General features: G+C 37.7%; 1 protein-coding gene across 1 annotated transcript; it reads right to left on the bottom strand.

Annotated features, from left to right (window-relative positions):
• Positions 1-17,865: 17,865 nt before the first annotated feature.
• On the bottom strand, positions 17,866-20,930 carry ube2v2 (ubiquitin conjugating enzyme E2 V2). Its single transcript, XM_023335685.1, is given in 4 exon segments — positions 17,866-18,723; positions 20,418-20,543; positions 20,647-20,888; positions 20,891-20,930. Coding segments are annotated over 4 exon segments (540 nt in total). The 5' UTR covers positions 20,916-20,930; the 3' UTR covers positions 17,866-18,576.
• Positions 20,931-27,765: the final 6,835 nt, after the last annotated feature.

The following is a 27,765-nucleotide window of genomic DNA, read 5'->3' as shown; positions in this document are numbered from 1 at the left end:
TATGTTATGTTATTCTTCATGCACAAGCATTCTACAATTGCATGAAAATGGTTTAGCAACTTCTAAAGATTTTTCAGATGTTTAGCAGCTACTTTATTGTCTAAGGAGTGGAACTCCTTTTTGGAGATTAATAAATAAAAAAAACATTAGATATAGATTGGAGACATATGGTTTGGGGCATAAATGGGGATGATCTTATGATTCATTCATTTTCTGTCGGCTTCAAAGCCAAAACCTCTCCAGCAGAGGCTCCAGTTTTATGTGGAATAGAGCTTCGAAAAAATGTAATTGGGCTTAATCTAAATCGACTGGTCAGACCTCAAAGAAGGCTGAAAATCGGGGAATCAGTGGAAATGTCTGCTAGTGGAAATCAAGATGTAGAGAACCAAAACTACTTCTGAAAGTTTTTTTCAGATTATAACTATGTTGTCACCCTTGTCCTGACTGCTGGTCTTATTAACTGGCTCCAGTGGCAGAGCTTTGTTGATAGAACTTGTTGAAGTTAGCTTGTGATGGATGATGGAACACAGTTCATCAAACAACCCACTAAATATTTCTTTTTTCTTCTTCTTGTCTGTTGTTTTCTAAACAATCTCTCCAGATAACTTTACAGATGTTTCTGTGCATGAAAACATCTGGCACATTTGGTTAGTGTCACTCTTGTTTGGCATAGACACTTAACTATTTGCAGTGTTTTATCTTGTTATCAGTTGTAGCCAATAATTTCTCTAAATGTTGCTGTGTGAGGGAATGATTGGCCCCGTGTCCCCGCTGTGTGACTGAGACCAAGAGGAGAACTATTGAAGGGAGCGTTAATGCAAACCAGATGTTAAACTTGTGTCCTCAAAATGAATGGGCCTATTGGGAAACCAAAGTGAGTCTCTAGGGACATTCCACTGGAGGCTAAGCTGATTGGTTCATATTGAAACAACATGGCCAAGATAAACTGGGATTTCAAGAAAGGGGGTCTCTGGACGCTGGAGTCTAAAATAAATCGTTAGGGCTAAAGGAGGAGCTTAGCTCATCCTCTAAGGAAAACAGTGAGTTTTGCAGATGACTGACACACATGATGACTGTGGCGCCAGGCAACCTCAGTCTACAGCCCAGTTGTGGGCTGCATGGGAAGTGGAGAGCATCAGGGGCCATGCTTCTTTTGTGCTGATGTCACAAAGCTGCAGGGTATTACTTTTTCCAAATTGTTGTATTTATTTTCCTCTCACGACTCCTTTTTGGCTGGGAGAGAACTTGAGCTGAAATGGTCTCGTAAAGACAAAGAGTGCTCTTTTGATCATAAATTCAAATGTGGCCTATTTGTTTAATCTTGCATAAACACATCAAAGACACCATGTGTGATTCAACAACTTTGCTTTGTAAGCAGAAATATCAGTTGATTTATTTACTCTTTAACACAGTTCAGTGTTATTCATGTTGAGATTATTGCATAATGCTTTGCAGAAAATGGCACTTTAAATCCCTCTTTGTTTCTTTTTGCCTCAGTGATGATCAGCTATAAGCTGTGATCAATTACAAAGCTTTTGCTTTAAAGGGAGTAACATGTCAATCTGTTTCTTTTAGACAAAGTGCACAAGATAGTTTCACAGAACCTGAAAAACCACATGTTCTAGCAAACACATTGATACAATACAGTTTAATATATTTAAATGTCAAAATCATAAATTTATTTTTTATTGACATGTATATTTTTTCATATCAGGGTGTTTAAATAGTGGATTTTTTTCTCATGGGGTTATGTGTAGTAGGCCTAGTTATCAGTTGTCAGTACCTTACCTGAATGAGCTTAGTTTGGGGTAAAAAGCAGAAAGAAGTTCAGCGTGAAGAGTCAAGGTAATGACTTAGTTTTAATTATTTTTATAATACCGACAAAATGTATCCTTTTAGTTCTGATAATTACATGATGCCAGAAGTGTCAATTATTATTTTAAAGCTGAAGGATTTTTCAGTTGTATATAGTTTTTCTTAAAAGGTATTGAATAAATATTACATTTTTAATTTAACCTTTCTTATTTTTCTTGCCTGTATCAGAATTTAAAGGGCTAGAGCTTCTAGTCACAAATATTTCATAGTGGTTTATTAAAAATTTGTTTGATAAACTTTGACCCCCGCTGTCATTTTTGGATTAGATGTTTATTATTTTTCTGGTTAGAAACACCGAAGCAAATGTAAATCTGTGATCTGTTAATAATAAAGTTTCATTTCAGAATACAGAACATGTTACACACAACTAATTGTCATGGTTTGGTTTGGCAGTGAACCCAAAAGCAGCAGGCAGTAAATGTAGAAATAAGTGGATGTTTTAATGAAGAAAATCAATCAACAAAAAATCCAAAATCCAAAGATACAAGAAAATCCAAAAACAAAACAAACTGGAAACACGAGGGAACAACAGGTAATCCAGGGAGGGAAATATGGGTAGATCAGGGTCAGGGACAAGACGGACTGGTGAGTTGTGACTGGGATAGAGGAGCTTAAATACTGGGAGGTAATAAATTGAACAATGGCCTAGCTAGATGAGAAGAGTGATTGCAGGTGTTAGTAATGGGCACAGGAGCTGGCTGAGGGGCGGGGAGAAGGTAGCACATGGAAACTAAGGAGATCTACTGGGAACACAAAAGGGAGGAAACAGGGAACTGAAAATGACTACTAATACAAAAGACACTAAGAGAAAAGAAAACCTGATGAACTAGGAGAGAAAGAAATGAGGGAAACCATAACCGAACCTAAATAGAAACAAGGCTGATCTAACAATAATAAGAACTAAGGAACATAGAGCTAGAGAAACTAGAAGAGGTTTTCAATGTTTCTGCTAGAGTTTGACTTCTCTATCCTCCAAGTTATGACAAATACGGCTCAGGATAGAGAAGCTGAAGAAGAAAGACAAGAGCATGGATCATCTACAAACTGTAACTGGTATGAATGTTTCTTTTCCTGTTTGAACATTTTCTCTATCTAATGGTTTTTTGTGTATATTCACCAATTGTTTTTTTTAATTTAAATCACTTTAAATAATCAAGTGATTTGCTAGTGAAGTGTCACTGCATGCAGACTCAATACTTTAGTTTGCTTGAGCAACTCCTTGCACTTCCTGACTCTTGAAGAATGGCATTTTCTTCTTTAATTTTTTCTTTTGGCATTAACTAATAGGATGTGCATGGCATAGAGCAGGGGTCTCAAACTCCAGTCCTCAAGGGCCGCAGTCCTACAGTTTTTAGATGTGCCACAGGTACAAAATACTGGAAAGAAATGGCTTAATTACCTCCTCCTTGTGTAGATCAGTTCTCCAGAGCCTTGCTAATTACCTAATTATTCTATTCAGGTGTGGTGCAGCAGAGGCACATCTAAAAGTTGCAGGACTGTGGCCCTCAAGGACTGGAATTTGAGACCCCTGGCATAGAGTGTGGTGCAGGTGCATGCAGGGTTGGGCTAACCCTGCATTATATTATGGTAGAAGGGGAAGATGATGCAGCAATTCTGCAGGAAACATCATTAGTTTCCAAAAATCATTTGAATGGAGCATCAGTCAGGCCATGTGGGTTTTATATGGGTTCAACATGATCTTTGATCATGAAATCCGGTCATTTCAGTCTGCCCTGTTCCTCTTCACAAACTGCTTCAATGTGTTTTATTATTCCCAAATTTTCCTGAAATCGATGAAGTGTACTCACAAACAGCTCAAATGTTTGGCTGCAGTCACAGAGCACAATAAAACATCCCCATAACAGGGATTTGATTAAAGACATGCAAAAATAAATAAAATGCAAATAGATTTACTCAAAAGAATGGCTTAACAGTTGCCATATGCCTTTTGTGATGTCACTACCGACCTGTGTCCTTTGACTAAATTACAATTTACGATAAAATACCAGTAGACATTTTATGAAAAGCCTTTTATTTTATTAAAAGCTTTAAGATAGCAAAAATATATATTTGCTTGGGCTGTACATAGTTTTTTTTTCCTTATTAATTGAAATTTCTACAGATGATAAGAACTTCACTGAGAAAAATCCATACTGTCCCTTTAAGAATACACTGGTGCATTAATATTTCCTTCCTTAACGTGGAATTTGCTTGTTTGAACCTCCTTTGTTCAGACCAGAAAGCCTGGGAATATAAGGGGAAAAAAAACTCAAGGTCACAATAGTGGCATTTTAATTACCATCAGCCAGTCTTGGAGGCAGCAGCTGGTGCCAAGTCCTCCAGTGCTCTGAGATGTCAGGCTCCACAAAGAGACATCTAAAAAGAGAAGCACGCTTCCACACAATAGCTGGAAAGCAGGAGTGCGGCTGTGCTTTCCTCTGTCAGTGGACTGCTTAGGCCTGTTGTGTAAGCACTTCCATCCTGTGAAAGCCCCCCTGGTAGACCTCCACCTGCTAGCTTGCCGCGAGTCTGCCGCAACTTCTCAGAGAAAAGTGAGCCGGCCTCTCCCCCTCATTTCACTGGCGCCAGTGCTCAATGGGCCCTGCACTTTGATTATTTGTGTTAACAGTTAATTTAGCACCACAGACACATGTGCCAAAGCTGGCTTCACTTCCTCATGCATCACCAACAAATGTGACTTTTATGAGTTCCTTTTCACAGGGCCACCCCCTCCCCCCACCTCTCCTCCAGATAAAATCACCTTCTTTACTCACCTCCCCACCCGATCACCCCTCCCCAACACCATCTCCTCACCTCGCCCCCCCCCTTCCCCCCAACCCATCTCATTTTCCAAACCTTCCGCCTCCGCTCACTTATTTCGTTGGTTCAGCCTTAATCTCTTCCACATCTTGCCCGGGAGAGTTATTTCTGGCTCATCTGTTTCCAGTGTTTGCACGATTGTGCATACGATTCATGTCAATTTATTCATCGGTTAAATACCGCAAGAGAGCCAAACTGTTGAGTTGTAGCCGAAAAGAATGCTCATCCCCCCCAGGAAGGGTCCTCTCAACAAATTTTTTGAACCATTTTTTTCCATTTGGATCCAAGCTTAAGAAAACAACCACTCAGGAGAAAGGAGAGAAGCAACAATTTTAAAACAGAAAGCTCATTTAAAATGATATTCTAGATCTAAAACAGTGCAATCTTTTCTCAGTTTAATGATAAACGTAGCCATCACCCAGACTGGTGGCTGTAGGGAAAGTCAAACCTGATAGTTTGACCCTGCACATTTCAACATGAAGTAACACAAGAACAAAATCTGGCCTTCATAAGATGATCTGCTCCGAATCCCAAGAGGAGCCGCAGTCTAAGGGCTGGTGGGAAAAAGAGCCCAGCAGACTTTGTCAGTGCCTAGTTAGTGTCGACATTGATACTCACAGACTGGGAAGGAACAGTGCTGAGGAAGCACAAACTAGCCACACACCAATGAGCTCATGCCAGGACTATGCAAGCAGAGGGCCGCAGGAGCCATGGAAATATTTGGACATCTTTTCTGCTCCCCCAGCTTGTCTGCGCTACCCAGTGCATCATCTTCTGTGGTTGAGAGACAGTTTCAAGTGGCCAGAGGCAGAACCTAAAAAGGCTGGTTTATCTTTTTTTTTTTTGTGAGTGTGTGACTGCATTTTAGCCACTCAGCAGGAGCAAATTGCGACTGTGGCCAGACATCGCAGATTCTTCTTCATTAAATCTCCATCCGTGCCATGTAGTGTATCACAGCTTCAGCATTTATTTCTGTGCACTGGTCCGGAGTCCATGCACTTTGACAGCCTGTTTTCAGACAGTCAAACAGAGACGGTCACTGTTGGTATCCCAAAGCAATTTCACTTGTACAAATAGATCCCTTCCAATGTAAATTTGACATGTTTTGATGTCTTTGTTCTGATGTAGAATTACACAAAACAACTTTCCAAAACATGACAGCTAATCTAATGAAAAATCAATTAAAATGCCAGCAAATTAACACCTACATCTCAATAAACTACAATATTCCTGAAAAGTTTCTTTATTTTATACGTCCATCCATCGTGGTTGGGGTTCCTTTTGCATGAACAACTAAATCTGAGGTTGTTTTAATAGGGGGCTTGAGCTCATCTGCATTGTTGGGTCATTAAAGCAGGCATTGGTGCTTATGATACAGTGAGCAGATTTGAGTCCGCTGGAAAAGGAAATCAGTATCTCTAGAAAGCTCATCAGCAGAGGCAAGTGTGAAGTGCTCTAAAATATCCTGGCTGATGTTAGCACTGACTTTAAACTTGATAAAGCCCAGTGGACCAACACCAACACAAGGCATGACTCCGCAATTCATCACTAACTGTCCAAACTTCCTTCTGGACTTATTCACACCTTGGTGACCTAGATTTCTAAATAAAATGGAAACTCTACTTTCCTCTCAAAAGAAGACTTTAGCCCGCTAAGCAGTAGTCCAGCAATCCACATGTTTCTGATGAGAAACACAAGGAATGCAACATGTCTGTGTGGGGTAGCTCTTAGAGGTCAGAGAACGCTCTGTGCACTGCACTTTTTTCTTCCATTCAACTTTCTATTAGTAATGCTTTTGGATACAGCACTCTGAGAACAATCGGCTACTTTTGCAAATAGCTTACACTCCTATATCAATAAATGCCTCATAGAAAAATATATCAGCTGACTTAGTAGGCCACAACATAAGATTTCTGTAATAAAAAATTCATTAAATCAGTCTTATGTAAAAAATATTACTTATTAGAAACTGAATTTTTCTTTTATTCTCTGCTGTATTGTCATCAAAATTAACAGAAATAACTGCTTCAAAAGCAGGACTCTGTGTAATGAATCTAACATGAGTTTCACCTTTAAAACTGAATTACTGAATTTAATTAACTGCTCAAGGATATTCCAGTTTGTTAAGGACAGGCAATTTATTGTGACTGTTGGTTTTTAATGCAAAGTTTAAAGCAAGGCCCTCCAAGCAGCTGTTGTGAAGAGTACCATGTCGAGTCCTTGGAGCTTGCTGTTATCTCTGCGAAAGGATGAAAAGTCCTTCACGCATTCTTCAGTGAAAGTGTGGCCCAAATGCCGTAGAGAATTTGCTGCTGTGTTTACTCCAAGGTGCAATCGCTGCTCTTACCAGGTAGTGAGCTGCCCTAATCTTCACAAGAAGTCAGGTGTGTCCACAACATTTACACTCAGACACGCTGAGAATTTTTAGAGCTGCTGTGCGGGACGTGCTTACCAACTGTATAGTGTTATGTATTCATTTTGACGAAAAGCTTAGATAAAAGAATTGAAATGTTCACAGAAATTTAAATGAACTTCACCACTTCTGCCAACAACATAGTAAAATTTACATCTAGAATCTTACCGGGAGCCTGCAGATGGCTACGAAAGAGTTTCCTGAAAGTGCAACTGACTAATGAATATTTATCCGAATATTGGTTAAGTAGCCCGTACACAAACTAGCATGAAAAAGTATTTTCCTCCTTACAAATTTACCACACACTTACAGATAATTAGAATAAGTACAAAATAAAGTTTTTAAATTAATTAAGGGAAAGGCCATACCAACAAGAAAAATTACGCTATTAAACAACTGAAATTAAAACATGAGCATGAAAAGACCTGCGCCTTTTCACAGCACTGTATTTAAGCATGTGTGTATAAATTTGACCCTGTGTTCAAAATTATACATTTTGTTCATTAAGAAAAATATTAAAGTTCTGTGTGTGAATCACTAAAAGCCAAAATATGGAATAGTACCTCTGCATGATGATGTACTAGAGATTTTTTTTTAAAACCAGCAGTTTATGTTTTGAGTTACTTTAAAAATATTCTGGAGGAGTGCATAATGGAAACAAATATCAGCAGCCTTGGTGTCTTACTTCTTGGGGAGGTTTTCTACAAAACCTACTGATAAAATGCTTAAAAGATGCAATCCAGACCACTTAGTGCAACTGACTTTATTGGACCACTCCTTAACTGTTTTGAATAGGTTAAGCAAGAAAGAACCAGATCTGTAACTCATCATATATTCAAAAGAGTAAAGCATGATTTCCACACTGAAGGTTTTTTTTCCACTATGTTCTGCCTCCGCTCGCTATACACAGATGATTCATCTCATTCCTATTTCCAGATGGAATGGACAAACCTGAACAGAAAATATTTAGTTGTGAAACCTTTCTGCAAGTAAGAACCGTGGGAAAACAACCGGACCAAGCTGTCCTCACATTTTTCTGACCATTTTCAAAATGTGAAAATGACTGAAATAACTTGTCAACCCCTACCAGAGTTAATGTACGTACTTAGAAATGTGCATCCATATTTCATAGATCTTTTTTTGCATAATTACAAACTGTAAACATGGAGGTAAATTCATGATCCTTTAATTTTGATTGGTACACATCAGCATTTATCATTCATCTTGAATAAAAAGGAATAAACAAATGACTGGTATAAATGCACTTTGATAAAATATGAACATAGGTGAGCTGACAACTTTTCTGAAATGATAAATTGCAGTTGAGTGATTGATGATGAGGCAGGGTGCTCTCTTCCTCATGTCACAATGGCTTCAGTCAGACTGGGCATGTATTAATGAACTCTTGATCATTTTTCAACCTGCTTTTAATCAACAAAACATTTAGCTATTCAGTCAGCCCAGATGTTTCAAACAATTAGCTTCTTTATATGTTGTCACCTCCAGCTGATTAGTCAGAGCATTATATGGAACATATTGTTCCATATAAAGCCATACAATGTTCCATCCACAGCGTTGGTCAGAAAAAAACGATGCAACAAGCCAAATACAAACTATGGTGACAGTTGGTGAATGTAAATTTGCAGCATTTGCAGCATTTACATGAATGCAACCCCTCCTGCATCCCTAAACCCCAAACCCCCGTCAGTCCACAACCACTTTATTCACATTTCTGCCTGACACCTTCATCAGCAAAGAATCCAAGAAATATATTTTTCTGCAAATAGCACCATTTTAGAAATTATGCTTCTAAAATTCCTGTCACCCCCAGTATCGCCTTGGGCGTCTGCCCATGTTTCCCCCTATCGCAAACTACTGCATAAGGACAGGAAGACAACAGCATAACTCTGGACGTGGCTGATTAGTGGAATATAAAAATTAAGTCAGTACTTTGAGTACAGCTGTGCATCATTGATTTGTGATTTGCATAATTAATTATGAATATTTACTACATCCACCGGCCTATAGTGTGTGTGAACATTAAAAGGTAATGAAACATAAACAACCTTCCACATTTGGCAGCAGCCACACTAAACTTGTGTAAAAAAGCCTTACAAGAAATTTATGTTTTACTGTACCAGCATATTCTCACACTGAACATTTTCAGTGTGAGAATCCCTAGACCAATCACTAGTATCACCAGTGATAAAAACTAGTGGTACTAGTTTTTATCACTAATTACCACTAATTACCAGAAAATTTACTTAAGGTATTTTTTATGTATCTTTGTATTCCTCTTAAAAAGTTTAACAGTATGTGTAGGGGGTTTGAATAATGTTTTCCTGGGAAACCCTAACCTGCTCATATCTACATTTTAAAGTTGAAAATATTGATTTTCAGACTTACTGCACATCTTTCCCAAGGGAGTCAAAGAATGTAAGGCAGTTGTCTCCAAACTTTTGGCCTCATCGGCCAAATTTGACAAATTCGAAATGCTCACAAACCGCTCTTTGTTTTCCCTCCCCAATTAACAATACAAAAATAATTTAATCATTGTTTTTTTTTTTTATTATTTTTACATGTTTAATGTGCAACAATGGATTCAGATCTCTGTAAAAAATAAAAAATAAAAAGTTTGTCAAAGGTTTTAAGAGAAAAAACTAAACATTTATAATGAAAGACAAATAACTTTATGTAGTACCAAGCAACATTTTAAATTTCTGCAAAAAATACTAGCTGTGTCTGTCTGCATCAAATTATGTTGAAGGAGGGCAAAAATTACACATTGTTGAATTTAGATCAAGAGGACACCTAAAATTGTCACAAGGGCCACAAATAGCTGCAATGCCACACTTTGGGCATGACAGTTATACACTTTTCACAAAGTTAAGCTGAAAAATTACTTTTTATAATCAAACTATAAAATTTGCAATAAACAGACGTTTGCTCACAAAAAAATGTTAGTTGTAGTTACATACCTTAATTTTATTGACCATAGATACTATTAAACTACTGCTTATCTCTTTATCCCTTTTTTGAATTTCTTTTTAAATTTTCATGCACCAAATTTTATAAGAAAAATTCCATAGAAGCGCTAAACAGGTGGATTAAATCAAGTGAAGCCAGTCAAATGAATTTCCTTCTAAATGAGGAACAAGAAAAAGTGGAAACAAAAATCTGTTGAGAATGATAGAGTCTAGTCACCAGGGAATAGGGGAGGGGGCTGTTGGGAGAATGTCACAGGGGAGTGCTCTGAGAGACACTCGGCTGACCGGGCTTCTGCACACAGCTCCGGGATTCCCTCCTCTTCCTTCCCAGTATTGTCCCACATCCTGCAGGGCCACATCTCCTCTCGTCTGCGGCCGACGCTGCCACAATAGCGCCGGCAGGCACAGGGGCATTGAGGGGTGACCAGAGGGACACCAGCAGTCGGCCTGACAGGATGTGACACACTCTGCTCAACAATTAATGAGTACAAAAGGAGCAGTTGACACGACATGACAGCTTAGCGTGGCACTTCGAGGCCTTAATGGCTCTCTGAGTGGCGTCCTCACACTTGGCCGCCACACTGGGAAACAAGAAGGGCCGGTGATGGAAAACATAGAATAGGCCAGACGAGATGTTGCGTTAAACACGGGGAAATATGGATTTAGAGTCTGCCTCTTTATGATGCTACTAAATAAAATGAAGTGTAATCAATTGACCTAATCAGTAATCAAATGATGTTTATTGTGAATGAGCAGCAACATAAGGACTAATGCTAACTCTGCGTGACACTCTGAACACACTATGATATGGCGACGGCAGCATCATGTTATGGGGATGCTGGTTAGGGTTGATGGAGAGATGTAGTGAGATAAACACATCCAGAGACACAACAGAATAGTTTGGCTCAAAGCTCATCCATGTCACAATCCAAACCTAAACCCAGCTGAGATTCTGTGATAAGACTTACAAATGATTGATGTGAGGTTGAGGTATTTGGCGAAGGCAAATGAACACAAATTTCAGTCTCTATATGCATGGAGCTGGTAGAAACATATCCTACGGTGGTTAAAAGTGTTCACTTTCAACCAATTTCTCATAAATTGGTTGTAGAAGATAAAATATAAAAAAGTGAAAAGAATAAGGTTGTTTTTTTTTTTTTTTAAGCCAATATAAATCGCTATGTGATTCCATCATGGCTTTTGAACAAAGAATAAAAAAAAAAATCAATAATGTTTCTCTGCATTCAGCTTCAACAGATCACTGCATACGAAGTAATGCATGAGTAATAGCTCAATTAGAGGTCACTCTGGCATCTAAATGAGTACTTTATTTGTAATGCTTAAAGTGAATTTTGCTGCCAACATGAATATATCCACCTAAAGCTGATGCCTATCTGCACCTATCTATAAAGAGAATAACTTCACTTTCTTTTACATGAGAAAAACTGCACTCAAACATCTGAAAACAAAATGTGTTGTCGTTAGTGATTCCTCAGCAAACGCAGTTATTTGTCATAATATTTGTTTGGATCAAGGCTTAAAAGGTACAGAGATAAAATATTCAGCAGACTTGCATTGATATTCCCTTTCCCCAGTGACTTCTCTGGCCTCGGTAATTGAGCAAAAAGAGACGAATTTCTGCCTCCTCTGGCGTTTGCCGACTGCGAGCAGCAGCTTTCTCAATATTAATAATAATATTACCGATGGCACCACCGAAAGAGAGGGATTAGTGCTCATACTGCTGGATGAGAAGTCACCGCTTGGCTGGTAGACATGTGGGATTTGACTTGACTTTTTTCTTTAAACGCAGCCAATGGGAAGCCAAAAATCTTTTTCATTTAAGAGCAATTAAGTGGATCCCAGAATCACTGGCTCCAGCACGCCGCCGAGGATTTTTTTTTTTTTCCCCCTGGTTTTATTACCCATTTCCTCTCTCGCGCGCCAGCAGAAGGAATGCTCACTTTTCTCTCACAAAGCCACATTTCCAACATCAGAATCACACAGGGACCACCATGATTAAGTGCAAGCCAGTGCTTCCCTAAACATGTGAGACATTATGGACCCCCCTCCTCTCTCAAGCACTGGAGAAGTGTTGTATTCCAACATTTATGTGAAGTAATTAAAAACATCCAGCAGTAATTTAATAGTTCTCACCAAGCAGAGACATGAAGTCTACACAGTTTTTCCTCTCTGTATAAATAACCTGGAATGCAGTAAGTACACAGACGATTTGGCTGTTTTTTTTTTTCTTCTTCTTCTTCTTCCTGCTTTTTGCAACATTTTGTAACAAGCCCTGTTCTGTGTCAGTCTGACCCGAGATGAAGTCGTGCTTCGAAATTCATGTTCCAGGGAGAGCGTACAGTCGTACATCATGGCCTGGCACTAGATGAAAAATAAAAGCTTTGCAGAAGCTTCATGCTACTCCTGTGCAAATCTCATTTGCTCTCCCGACAGCAGGGAGTGTAGAAGTGACCTAAAACTGTTGTGGCAGCATTGCATTTAAAGGTGAATGGTTCTGTGGAGTTCTTGTCAATAGCCACAAAGAGCACCATGACAGACATGGGGCCCCAAACTGCATGTTTTCTCACATAAAAAGAGCGGATCCATTTATTTGCGAAGCTGTTAGTGGGGCGTTTAGATACATAAGCTGTTTTCAAACTTTAAAATACTTCCTGTGTAATTAAAAAAGCTAAAGGAAACTGTGATGCAGATACGTTTTTTCTAAATAGTATTTTACACACAAGTGCTGGAATTAACTAAATTTAATTCTAAAATTCAATAATTGTTTGGAGTAGGTTTAAATAATGTTATTGTTAAAAGAAATTAACCTAGACGAAAATGTCTTCCTTATGACAACTTGTCATTAACCAAAAAATCATGATCTGACATGAATTTGTTATAAAAGTATTACTGACTAAACTTTAAAAATTATGTAGTTTTATGTTATTAAAGCTAAAGTTTAATCAGTAAAACTTTTATAACAAATTTATGTGAGATCATGATTTCTTGGTTAATGTCAAGTTGTCATAACGAAGACATTTTGAATAATGTCAACTTTGTATTAAAAGTGTCATGATTTACTGAATGACACTATGACAACAGTCATAAGTATTCATGAAGACTTACTCATGTTTGACAGGTGTTATAACATGTTTATGATAATGTCATGACAGTCTTATTCACAATCCGTCAAATAAAGTGTTACCGAAAAAGGTAAGCATTTTGAACAGTATTGTTTGGTTGGTGGTACGAGGCTAACCAGACTCATTTCGCAAATTCTAACCATTTTTAGAGGTTGTTAAAATATTTTTATGCAGTTTGTGTGACTGCAAATTTTGTGCCAGAAGAACATATGAGGCCTCTTCTCTGTCAGCCGTAAAGTGTAAGCCAGGACAAGGACTTGAAGAATAAAAACAAATGGGGTTTCTGGGGAAGATGGACACAGTCACCCCTCAGTACTCATAAAGAAGACAAAGCTTTTTACAGTATCAACAGAGACAAGACATGACCTTATGGCCTCATGGGGCAAAAGGTGAGCACTCTGGGAGCAGAGGCCTGGTTCCAGCAGTCTGCCGGCAGGCAAGCTGCACGTTCCCCCCCAACAAATTCCTTCCCGTCTTAGATCACTGCTCAACACTCTCACACTTTAGCCCCTTCACACTGAGAGGTATATAAGTCTTTATTTTCCCAGGATGGTGTCTTATACGGATACTGACATAAAATAGGTTTAAATGAGAGTGACATAAGCTGGTGCTTTTGCGCAGGTGGCTCAGTTTAAAATTTACATTAGCCTGATGGGGCTGCAGGTTAAGTAGCCAAGTGAGGATTCCAAACTTCTATTTCAATAATAATCTAAAAATGTCACCAAGATGAGCAAAGATTCACTGTAGAACAAGAACATGTGCTGAATAAAGGTGATTGCTTGCATTGCTATCTATCTATCTATCTATCTGAGCTGTAAAATGCAAACTGTTTATGGTTTTGCATTCATGATTATCAATGATATGCAGGAGGATGCAGAAGAAAAGAATAGCTGTGCCCATATACTGTCACATCTCAACAGTCAAATCATCTCTTGCACAGACTGATGAGGAGCAAGGTCATCCTCCGCAGCAAATCCTGACTCATCTCACACCCTGATGCCCACACACAAATTGAAATGGGAAATGTTTCAGAAATACTTTGGCTTCATAATAAAAAAATCTATAGAGATCTACTGATGTGAAGACACTCAATAGGCATATAAAGCCGTATGAAGACACTGGTCATGAACCTCTTCACAGCACTCAGCTCTCCCTGAAGGAAATTGAGCAACACAACAGGTTGTTGTTTTTTTTGTTTTTGTTTTGCTTTTTAAAGCAAACTGACAGCACGCCTGCAAGCATTTCAACAGTGTCGCCGTGTCTGACGAGGCATGTCCTCCAAACTAGAGTCATTTCCAAGGACCAGGTCAATGACAAGTGTGAGGCTGGAGCGCCCTCTAATGGACAGATTCTGAAGCTCTACAGCTCAACAAAATACACATCAAAGGTCACTCTATGTAAATGTCTCGAGAACACAGAAATAGTTACTAAAAAATACGTTTGATATGCAAACACTATAATATATAATTCATGCTCTCCGTGAGCAAATCTATAATTAATTTAAAGGTAAGTGAATAGATAGATAGATAGATAGATAGATAGATAGATAGATAGATAGATAGATAGATAGATAGATAGATAGATAGATAGATAGATAGATAGATAGATAGATAGATAGATAGATAGATAGATAGATAGATAGATAGATAGATAGATATGTGTGTGAGAGAAAGAGGGAGAAGGAGATGCAAGTCAGCTTTCTTGAGATAACATATGCAGACATGGTGTCAGATAGCACTCTTATTCAGAGGGCATTTTTGAATCATCACAACACAGTGTGTCAGGCTGGCGTTGGCTCTGCCCCCGAGACAAGCCGTTTCAATAAGGGAGACACAGGAGGGAGGTCGCATGATTCAAATCAGAAAGCTCATCATTTTCAGAAGTCACCCTCAGTCGTGCTGCGTTTGAGACAGATTTATCAAGATCGGGACCTGCTTACAAATCAAGTTATGTTTCAGATGCCAAATGCATTACTGTCTTGCCTGAAGATGCCATCTGACTGACATGAATTTAGTAAATTCAGCAAGAAGTGAAACTGCCTCTCAAACTAATCAACAATTTTATTTTAGCAATTTGATGCAAAACGTGAAACAAACGTGGTGTCTTTAAAATCAATGATACAATTCAGGCAATTATTTGTTACTTTTGACACTTGACGATCACAGCTACTGAAACCCCAACTTTAGTTTCTTAGCACATTAAAAAGCTACATAAGACCAATAAAAAAGGTTTTAAATTCAGAAATGTTATGCTATCACCTACACCTTCATGAGGAAGTCTGTTGTCTAGATAGTTCAAAAGACAGTCACTAGCACCTTCTATGTGAAGGGTAAGTCATATCCAACATGTGGTACGCAAACATGTTAATGGGAAGTTGAGTAGAAGGAAAAGTGTGGTTGACGAAGGTTGGTTGACAAGCAACAGCAACAGCTGTAGCCTTGAGAGGATTGTGAAATAAAAGGGAGTTTCACAAGGCATTGAGTGTGGGCGGAGTCACTCCTAAATCAGAATCGCGAGTGTCTTACCTGGGCTTTTTTTTTTTTGCAATAATTGGACTGTTGCTCAGTGGTCCAAAGTCCTATTTTCAGATGAAAGTAGCGGTCAACAGGGACATTTTAGAAATCTTTATGCTTCCCTCTGTTCACAACCTCTATGGTAACCCCTCTACTTTAGACGGTGCAAGAGTCCTGTAACTGTTAGATGTGTCCCTTCTCTGACCTACACACTTGAATTAAATGGTGAAACTTTCTCACAAGCATGCAGTCAAGCTCTACAGACCTCTGATAATGAGCTAATATTGGACCCAGGTGTGCTGAAGCAGAACACCAGCCCTTGATGACCAAAGTTTGAGACCACTGCTTTATGGAGACCCTAATGTTTTCCAACAGGACTTGGCAACTGAACACTAAGAGCAATTATTGCATACTTTATCATAATCAATAATATTTTTGCACATAAAGTTTCATATTTGTGTCAACATGTTTGCAAGCCACAAAAATTAATGGGACTGCTACCATGCTTTTCACTGTTGATTCCATAAGTCCAGTATTAGATATATTTAAAAACATTATAGTCATGCAGTTATAATTTGCAATAAACCATTTTACCAAATGATGTCCTGAAGTTTCCAATGTAATAATTAGAAAATTGGTATTTGATTTTTTATTTTTTTTCCTCTTTAAAGGGCATAGTGTGTTTGTGGGGTGTTACTGCAGTGATATGGTTTTAAATCTATTGCCTTAAGAGTATTGCATTGGAATTTTAAATACTTTTCAAATCAACACTGTGAAAGTTATCACAATAAATCCCACAAAACATTGTGATAAGTCTTGGAATTTTACATTTCCAGCTCCTTACTGCATACAGATAAAAGTACCAACAACCTGATAAATGTCGCTTACATCGCTGCGCAGACTGGGCAGCAGACTTTTCTGACCTAGAGAAGTCACAAGGCTTCTCCAGGTCAGAGAAGCCTGCCCTAGAGAACCCTCAAACCCTCAACCCGAGGTTTTATGTCCTGGAGTGTTTAGATGTAGCCCTGCTTCAACACATCTGCATCAAATAAGTAGCTCATTAACAGGACTCTGTAGAACCTGACTACATCCTGCAGACGTAATTCAGCCACTTGATTCCTCAACACCTCAGCAGAGCCACAGGCTGCTGGCCTCCATGCTACTCTGAATAACACAGCCACAAACAGCCCTTTCTCGCCTTGTGTAATATAGCCATTTTCTGAGAATCTAAAGTCTGTGTTTTCATTAGTCTGTGTTAAACTATAATCATCAAGATTGTGCAAGAATATATAAAATATTTTACAGTAATGAATCTGGTAACAGTTTATTTGACTTAAATTTGTTATAAAAGTATTACTGATTAAACTTTATGTAGCTTTATGTTATTAAAGCTAAAGTTTAATCAGTAATATTTTTATAACAAATTTATGTCAGATCATAATTTCTGGGTTAATGACAAGTTGTCATAACAAAGACATTTTGAATAATGTCAACTTTGTATTAAAAGTGTCATGATTTACCTAATGACACTTTGACAACAGTCATAAATATTCATGAAGAGTTACTCATGTTCATGACAGGTGTTAATGTTTATGAAGGTGTCGTGACAGTTTTATTCACGACCCGTCAAATAAAGTGTTACTATGAATCTTTATATGACTAACTTGAAATAAGACACTGCTTGCTTGCTCCCATAGTGAAATAAATTACATTCTCAATAATATTCCTAGTTATTAAGATGAATCTGTACACATTTAATTGCCTTTTTGGTCATTTTTAATAAACTAGCTTAAAAGGTAAAAAGGACACAGTCTAAGGAAACAGTATCCCCTCTTATTACCAAAGTATGTTTCCAATTACTAATTTTACCAGCCTTAAGGATATTTGCTGTATTAATATTTGCATTTGGTACAAAGACATTATATTAAAAAAGTGTATATGATTACAGTTTGGAGCAAATATTTGCAGTCCTTATCAAGCATCTGTAGTATAAGGAAAGTTAACCTGTTGTCTCCTAAACCTCTCAATAAAATGAACTGCCTTCCTTGAAGGCCCTCTAGTGGAGGAACTTGAAACTGCAAGAGGAATCAGTCAAAACAAAAATTCAAAACCAATGCATCTTTTTCTCTCTTTTTTGCAGACAGTGATTTTAATTTCAGAAAATCACAAGTTCATACACCTGCCATTTTCACTAAAGTTAAATGCAAGGGTTTCAGAACAGAACAGGCTTCAACGTCTGTTACATGTCAAAGAGCTGCAGAACAGAAACATTGGTTGTGTGTCAAATACAGATATATATTTATATATTTATAAAAAAAGAAAATCACTTTGTGACACTACTTTTAGACTACAGTCACAGGTTGTGGACAATGTGGACATTTCCATGAACCTGTTAAAAATTTGTCTAACAAGTCAAATACTTGGCTTCTCTTTGACTAGGTATTAGTTACAGAACATGCCTTCGGACACCCATGTTGCTTTGACTTCAGTGATTCATCATTTGAACAGAAAACTATTGGAAATCTGGTACAACCTGTGTAGCATCATGCTTCCCTCTTCAAGCCTACTCAAGCTGGAACAGGTCAAACATAAAATTCATTGTCAAACTAATAAAAAGCAGATAACTGTGGTCTTGTAGTCATAACTATCTATTCAGTGCTTAACTGCTGGGACATTTCTCTTTTAAATGAGCTATGTAATAAGAAAGTCCAATCTTGATCTTGAAGACGATACTGTTGATGTGTGAAGTGAGCCTCTTGATGACTTTACACAATATTTCTAAGAGAGTAAGGTTTAAGACAGAGGGTCGAAACAATCCATTACGATTAAGTGCTGTAGGTTTGTCCTTCTGGTGGTTGTGGAAGCTTCATATTTTCTTTGGACATCATTAGACGCCTTAACTCTTGAAGAACAATTTTAATGCTATATGAATTCTGCCATTTTGCTAATATTGGTATGCTACGTGAATCCACCTAGGAAACAAAGAAGGAAAAGGGGGGATGAGAAAAGAATAAATAAATCAATTATTTTTCTAAGACCTCAGTATAAAACTAGTTAAGGTCTGAACATAAAGTAGGGATTCAAAATTGTTTGTCAAACATTTTCTAAGGTTGCATGTCCTTCTAATACCACAAAAGTAGAGGAATGACCAGAGTTTAATACAGTGGTATGCATTATAGCGTAACAAGTCAGTAACTCATTGACCCAAACAGGAAATATTTCTTCTTGAAATATGGCCAAAAAAAACCAAACTGTAATTTTGTGTAAACAAAAGCAGCACCACTTATAAATATTAAAGCAGAGAAAAATATGAGAAGCATAACTTTTAGGCAGTTGACTGCAGGCTAGCACATAGCCTGACTAGTTAGCCAATATCAGTTTGTTATTATGCCTGTGAAATTTGGCCCAACAGTTTTCAAAGCATTGCAGCAAGAATGGTCATGTTGCATTTTATCCAACTTTAACATAATCCAACTACACAGCCAGACTTCTTTACAGAAGTTGGGCTCAAGGCTCCACGAAAGGCCATTGCTGTTCGTTGTGCTCTTTTCTTTGCCTTCTTTGTCTTGTTATGAGTTAGTGAAAAATAATTTTAAAATCAAGCCTTAGACTGCGGCATTCATCATTGTCTTGTTCTACTCTATGTTTCTTATGTAAGCGCCAAGCCACTCAGTCCTTGAAAACAGATTTTTCTGGGCCACCCTTGAATACAAAGGATTTAGGAATTCAACTTGAAAATTACCTGAGAAATGTGAATGATCTTCTGAGTTAAGATTTCACTGGCAGATCTCAAAAGAAATGCCAATTATGTTCTTCATCTGGCAATTATTGTTCATCATAAAAAACTGCAGCTCCAATATTTATGAATTTTAAACAGTTTTACCATATTACAGTAAATCTGCAATACATGATCAAAAATTAATTAAGTTAAAATTGGCATTTATTTCCTTCTTCAACAAAAAAATATGACAGTTTCTGCTGCTGGACCTGATAACTGCTCTGACAAAACTTATGGGCACATCAAGTCAAATTTATTTCTGTAACAGAAATGAGTGAGAACTGTTGGTGATTGTTCAAAAAAAAGAGGAAAAATAGTCACATGATGCATTTTAGCTTTAACCTCTCGAACAGTGTTTCTCAACCGTGGATCTCAAGCCGTGCACTGCCTTGCATGATTGAAGTTGTTTACCTGCTTTAACATGCCTTATTCAGATGCACTTCAGCTAAAATCTGCTAATCAGCCATCAACTGAAGTCAGGTGTGCAGAAGCAGGGAAACACCTTCAGCATGCAGGGCAATGTGCCTTCAGGACCACGTTTAAAACACCACTCTGGACTACTGTTGCGCAACTGCCTCAAACGGTTTCTGGTGTTAAAGCAAAGGTGACTGTTAATATTTGACACATGCTAAGGACTGCATTAAATTAATTTCAGAGACTATTTCTGTGTTTGAAATACTGGAGCAGAACGGATTAGCAACTGCTTGACAACAAAAACAGTTAAAGTGACACTGAAACTGAAATGTCAAATTTCAGTGTAAAAACCATTATATTGTTTTTCTATTCAAGGTAATTGTACTGCAAGAATCTCATAGCCCATGTTTGTGCAAAACAACCTATGATCTTCACACCAACACTTCACTTTGTCAGATTTGTGATGAAACTCACCGTCCCATTGGAATTATTTATCCCATTCATGCTAATTTTTGTTACAAATCTAACAGTCGGCGCTGTCTCTGGGTATCTAGGTCCACATTCCACTTTCAGGCTGTATATTCTGTTCTCATAGTTGGTCTGAAAAACCAAAAGGGCAAAAAAAAGTCAGTTCCAGTACATGCATGCATACATACTCTTTAACAGACTGTCTTTTATAAACTAGTGAAGCAGCTCTGCTTACTCTGGCTGGTCCAATGATCATGCCTGTCCACCTTGTGAGAGTCATGTCTTCATCATCCTCAAGGCCCCAGCTGACTGTGCCATCACCTTCACCCTTCTGGCCCTCTTCAAGCTCTTCCAACAAGCGAAAATTGCGTGGGACTTTAACTCCTAAAGGTAAACAAAGAGCCATATAATCACTTTTATAAGGTCCATTTATACGATGAGAGAACAAATCAACAAAAATGATCTCACATTTCTTGTGAACTCTGTGCCATGCAGCTGGATCATTATCCAACATTATAAATTATACAATTGATAGCACGACATCAAATGAATTAATCTGTTGTTGTGGCTGCCACCCAAGCACCTAATGTACCGTACTACTTTCAGAACAAGCTGTTAAAATTGGTAAGTTGTGGCACTTTGGTTAAAAAATAAAATAAATGTTCCAAGATGGAGGATAAATGACCATGGGTGATATTCTTTGGATTCCTACCAGTCACTGAGAGATGATGGGTCTTATTGATCATTTTATCTAAGTGCAATGCTCTGGGGTGTAACTTATAGCCCTGAAGGTGTTCATTCATCTATCAGAAGAGTCAAAAGCCAAGCACACTCAGACTCAAAGACAGAAAAGGCTTTCTTTAGGTAGGGCTATGTACTCCAATACAACCACAAACCACCCTAACTGATCATACACAAGTAAACGCCCAACAAGTCAGGCATCACTCATCAGGTTGGTCTGGTTTGGCCTCTGGTGTGTGCTTTGACTGACCAGAAAGAAAAAGAAAAAAAAAGAGATTAATATCAGCTGGTGACCAAAGTGAAGACGATTTTTATCTTAACACCAACTGCTAAGTAGCTGGACTAAAGCTCATATTTCCCCAGCCTAGAGTCTGTTTCCAGGTCATCGTAACACCCTTCACTGTAGAAGTTGTTATTGCTGGAAGTAAAATAAACTGAAATGCAGCCATTTTCAAAATCAGTGAGATTCTACAAAATAAAGTTACAGGAAGCACAAAACACTCAAGAAGCAATTAAAAACTAAATTATGAATGGAATTATGGCAGATAACAGGAAGACTGAGAAGCTTATTTACAGTAAACTAGTCTGTTTCATACTGCTGAGGTTTTAGCTGTCCTCTCATGGGACATGCTGAACTTGGAAAACTGATCACTATAGAAGGAATTAAATTTTTTTTTTTTTTTTCAAGTAAGCTTTTCCATTGCTTTAAAATGTTCATCTAGTTAAAGGCTTTTGTATCTACTGAGCTTTAAACATGTAACAACAAGATCGACAGATACAAGAAATGACTTGATAGTCTTCAACTCAAGCACAGCTTACTGCACAATTGCTCTCCCAACTGTGGAGTTGCATCAAATTTGATACCAGGTCACTACAGATATCTGATGCTGCTCAACAATGAGTCTTCACAAAATCCTGCTTTTCTGAAAACTCTTTGGAAAGGGTCATGAGATTTACAGCACATGAAAGTATAGTGGTGATTTTTAACAAATGAGTCAGGGTAACATTCAGTCATCTTCTTAGGGGTGTTGCAACAGCGGACTTCATTTTAACACAGTGCTAAACTTTTCAATCAAGCATTCAGCTATGGGGTGTGGGAGTTTCTTGGAAGACAGATGATATGTTGGCATCGACTCTGCGGCCTGACAGTGAATGACGAGCTGCTCACAACTTAAGAATGGAGGTGTGGTGGACGTGGAGAAAAAGCACTTGCTTATTCAAAGGAAGATCCTGAAACTAAAGTTATACAAATAGGAAGTGAAAAGAGTTTGTTATTTATAATGGGAGCAGAAGACAGAGTGCAAAACTTAAAAATCTCCCCCCCTACCACCAAATGATTATTTTCTTCTCCTTCAATCATTCGTCACATTCAGACTTTGACAAGTTTCCTCTTAAAACTCAAGCTTTGTCTCAGTTCAGCAGCAGCCTGAGATACCCTCCGCCCCCTACCATTTTCTGAATATATCCATTTTTGCTTAAAATTATTGTTAAAGGATTGTCATTTTTTAAATATAGAGTAACTAGAAAATCACATCAGCAATAATTATCTGACTTTAGAAATAATACCTGTATATTTTAGCTGTCTACAGACATGACTGAGATTTTTTCCTTGTTAATGCCCCAATTTATTACCCATCAAATGAAGCATTGAAAAATAGTTTTTAAAAAAAATACAAAAGGCTGTTGTTAAACAAGCCATTTTAATAAACTACATGCTTACTTTAATTTAAAGCAGGAAAATCAAATATCTTTACATTGAATAAACTTGTAATATAAAACAGCTGTTAAAGGTCATTACATTTAGATTAAATCAGCACTAAATCAGTCTGAGAATGGAATCTGCCACTTGCTCCTTGTCCTGCTCTGATCAGCAAGATAAATGTTGGGGGGAAAAAATCAGAAAATTTATTTTACTGGTCATTAAATGCAACAAAACTAGGAACTTGTCATTTTTGTTTCTACAAAACCGTTTTTCTTTACCTGAAGATGAACTAAATAATACATTAGTTAATGTGCAATTAGTGTATTCCATGATTTTATTTGATACATCACCTGCAAAAAAAACAACCTTGGAACAAAGTCCAATAAAGGTCATGCAGTTTCAGAGGACCTAATAGTTCCAATTCAAAAATGTCTTCTTCAAAACCTGGCACGGGATCTATTTATTTTAGGATGCATATACTAATCAGACTGAGTTTGTACAGATAATCGTAGGTTAGTTTCTAAAATCTTGAGTCTTTCAACAAATGCATTTCATCTTCGTATATTATTTGAAACGCTCTCTTCTGGCATACAGTGTTTATGTATGCATTGTATAACACCGATCTCACATCGGATGTCCTCTGTGCATATACATAAAGAAAAGCTCTGATGCGTGGGTGCATTTTTTTAACTGCATTTGATAACTGCAGTCTATCACGTTCCTCTGAAAAAACAAAAAAAGATGCACCCAAGAAAAAGGCGAGGTTAAACTCACTCGACAGGTCGCGCAAACTTTTCCTGAAACAGTTTCGATTAAGAAATTACTTCCTAGATTTTACACTGTGCATTCTGAAACCACGTTTAAAATATGTGTTGTAGACTTTGGGACAAGAAACTATTTTTTTCCTTTTAAAAACTGCGTAAGGATCGGCGCAGAAACCTATTTTAATACTTAATTTATTTGCGACCACGCTTCCTGTTGAGCGCTAAAGCAGATGTGGGTTCCGACTATTTGCTGGAAGGCAGCATGCCGTTCACATTAACTACAACATTTCAGCGACCGAAAAGCGTCTGTAAAAGCGACCCCGCCCAGCTAAAGCGATGGTATTTAACGAGAGATTGTTGACGCGTTTCATTAATGGCCAATACCCAACTAAATCAACAAAGTTGATTTAAAAAGCGTCAGCAACGACCATGCGGAAAGCGAATAAAAATCCACCACATATCCCCTCATAAACATTTCCATACACGACATGTGTCGCAGAGAAGAAACAAACGTTTTTACGTTTTCCTATTAGTTAATTTCATTACAGTTCACACATTTTGACTTTATTTCCGCTTTTTCGTGCAAGTTAGTCGGATGAAGTCAGCAGATAGCGATATATATTGGACTGGGCATTCAGCGCTGTGCTCGAATATTCTGGTAGCTTAATAATAGCTATACTGTCAGAATATGCGGCTGCTTACCGTCCATATTGGAAACTCAATCTACTATAAACTCGTGAATGCATTAAAATAGCCAGATACCTTTCTTGTCTTTGCAAATGCTAGGCATCTGTACGGGTTTTTTGATACAACGAGCTCTTTTAGCTAACTCACGGGACAGGCTATTTCCTGGCCTTCTGGCTTTAGCTAGGTTAGCTCCACGACATATATAGGTCCCGTGGTGGTGAACGCTCTGTCGGAATGATATAGTAAAGACATGCATTACAAATAAGAGCAACTATATAACCGCCTCGCGTTAGGTAACATCATTGCTTGGTGGACGAAATAACAGCGACGTGGGAGCTTCTGGTGCGCTTTGTGTTGCCGTGGATGTTAAGAGAGCACACAAACCTGAGGAGGCCGCCATCTTCTTCAGCCGAGTCCAGAAGCACACAGAGGTGTGAACATCCGAGCGGGTAGCACCGAGGAAGGCACAGCAGCAGCAGCAGCACACCGGCGGACCAGCGCACTGCATGCTGCTCTACCCTGTATTAATTTTTTTTTTTTTTTTGCTAAAGTATTCATAACCCCTTGAATAACTTTTGTTACAGTTTGTATCACTGCAGCCTTGAAGGAATTGATCCTTCAATTCAGCTCAAAAAGACCGTTTATTACAAAGGAAGACTACATGTTGTCATACAATTTTCTTCAAAGGTGGTGGTCTGTATTGTAGCGATTCTGACTGATGAAGACACTGTTATAGAGCAGTATTATGAAGGAGATGCTTGTCTGTAATTTTCTTCATTTTATACATATAAAAAAAAATCATTCTTTGTCCAATAATCCCCTGAGGTTCCAGAGTAGACCCAGATTGTTAAGCCTTTTTAAGTCCCTGGCTCTGATGCAGCTACTCAGACAGATGATGGCAGAAAAGATTGGACTTTCCACAACAGAGAAGATATGCAACATCTTGCTGCAAACACTAAAGAATATAAACAACCTGAAAAAGTATAGTCTGTTTTGTCCCTTGTTGTTTCTACGGAACACCAAGGTATTATACTCCATCTCCACTTCTTTCCCATGATGGAAATAGTGTTTGACCTTACCCTGTTTCTCTTGAACTTTACAATCATTTCCTTTCTTTTGTTCACATTCAAGATAAGATGATCATTCCATAGAGCATACGTAAAGTGGATGGAAACGAATGCACGGTTTATATTTTTTTATTAGTAATAATCTGTAAAATGTGACACTCATTTATAAACACCCTTTTTCCATTTAAAGCCTCAAATCTGTGCAAGTTTTGAACATACAGGCTGAAAGATTTACACTTCTAAAATATGTCACGATCAGTAATATCGGACGGAGAACATATGTGGACATCGATTTTTTTAACGATGGCCATCAATGGATTATTGGGTTTTGCTCTGGGGGTGGCTTTTACTTTTGACTTAGCTTCTCTGCCCTACAGCCTTTGGGAGTTTTTCTTTCAACATTGCTGGCCATTTAACTGCATTAATCTTCCAATTAGCTCCGACCAGCTTTCATGTATTTGATGAAAAGCATCTCCATAGCATAATCCTGCCAATACCATGGTTAACAGAAAAAGTTGTGCTTTCAAAGTGGTGTGGTCTAGTTTGGTCTAGACCGTTGTATGCTTTGTCCCAAATTTGGCTCGAGGCCAAATTTGTTTAGAAACAAGACTTCTTATTGCTTCCTTCTTGTTAGTTTGCTATAAAGGCCTGATTTGTGGAGTTTATGACAAATACTTGTCCTTTCTGCAGCTCCAGAGTTACTACTTTTAGCTATTTTTTAGATTTACTCTCTTCTTGCCAAGGTTTCCATTTAGGTAGACAACCATGTCTTTCAACTCTGTTCCCAGATGAACTATGCTCCTTGAGATGTTTAAAGGTAGGGATATATAAAATTATATCCCTACCTTTAAAGACTGTAAAAGTCTTCATGGTGCTGTAGGTTAAACTAATGGCGAAGAAACAAACCAAGTAGAGCAAAATACATATGGACTTTTGTTGTAATGTAATTGAATCTGAAAAGCTCAAGGGTTACTCTCTAAAGTACTCTAAAGATGGCCCTGTGCCTGAATCTCAGTCTGTTTAATTTCACTAATAAAAACCTTTTATAACACATCGGGTTGAGACGCTCTACTGCATTACACTGTGGAACTACTTAGAAATATTTTATTTATTTCGCATTGTTTTTAATCCTGCAGCATTGTGTGTTGTGTGACAAAAGTATACCTAACCATATATGCTGTAATGGTTTGGTCAACTTAATCTTTCATCATTCTTGTCATTTCCTCTTGCTGTGAAAGTCAGGATGCGGTTTCAGATGCGATCAGTGGTTTCAAAAGAGCAAACATGTCCTGAGAAAAAAAACATCCGTTAATAGAGACATCTTTTCACATGTCTGCAGTTCCATGCAAAAGTTTTAAACCAAAAGTCATACATCTTGTTGTAAACCTCTAAAGTGGGCAACAATAGTTCTTCACTCTCGTTTCACTTTGGCTGCTTTTTCTCTTGTGTTTTGTCAAGACTAAGGCAGCATATGGGGCACAAAGTTCCAGGTTTAAAAAAAACCCCGATTTATTTCAGAATTGGAACACGGTGAGATTTTGGTAGCTGAAAAATTAACTACAGTTCATCATTCTCTTTAGAAATCAACTTGTTGGATCCAAAATACTACTTTAAGGGTCCATTTGTGTTACCTTTCACAGATTCAACTATAGAGGAAATATTGCATCATTAGACAAGCTGTTAGGAAAAATTGATTTAATACTATGTAAGTTAAAGTGTAAACAGCACTGAATTGTATGCAGTTGTATTGTGTTTGGGAATGTTTGTATATATGATTTATTCCTAGGGTTAAGTGGCTCAAACTAAAAAAAAAACATTTAACACCACACAAGAAATTAATTTTTCAGTTTTTAATGCATAGTTATATGAATTGGCATCATTTTTACATGTCTTATGTTACATATATTTACATTTTACTTATGTTTTGTGTAGTATTGTTTCTAATTTATGTATTCTTCTGCATACAACTTTGGTCCTGTGTGGTTAAGTTGGTTAGGCCAGAACTGAAATAGCATTCGTGAAAAAGCTGATAATGCCCAGAATATCTTGAGTGTTTCCCTCGGTCTATCAGATCCATGGACAGTTTTGCACTTTTATTCAATTTACACTATATTTTTTTTAATCCATTTTCATAATAAATTAATTTCTACACTTCATTGTACTGTGCCGTTGTTTTAAAGTTGTGAAAAGTTTGTTCACTACATTTAAGACAAAGGCAATTTAATTTCATAATACAGCTGGCTCAATGATTAACATTTCGCAGAAAAAAAAAAAAAAATCTTGAGTACTTGGAGGCATTCTTTAAAAAAGTGCTACAATGACCCCAGACTTTTGCACACGCATTTCAACATTCACATTTGCTGATTTGCATTTGTTAAGCTTAACAAATGCAA

Source organism: Xiphophorus maculatus, chromosome 6, assembly GCF_002775205.1.
Source record: "Xiphophorus maculatus strain JP 163 A chromosome 6, X_maculatus-5.0-male, whole genome shotgun sequence".
NCBI lineage: Eukaryota > Metazoa > Chordata > Actinopteri > Cyprinodontiformes > Poeciliidae > Xiphophorus > Xiphophorus maculatus.
This window is presented reverse-complemented; position numbering and strand designations above follow the sequence as displayed.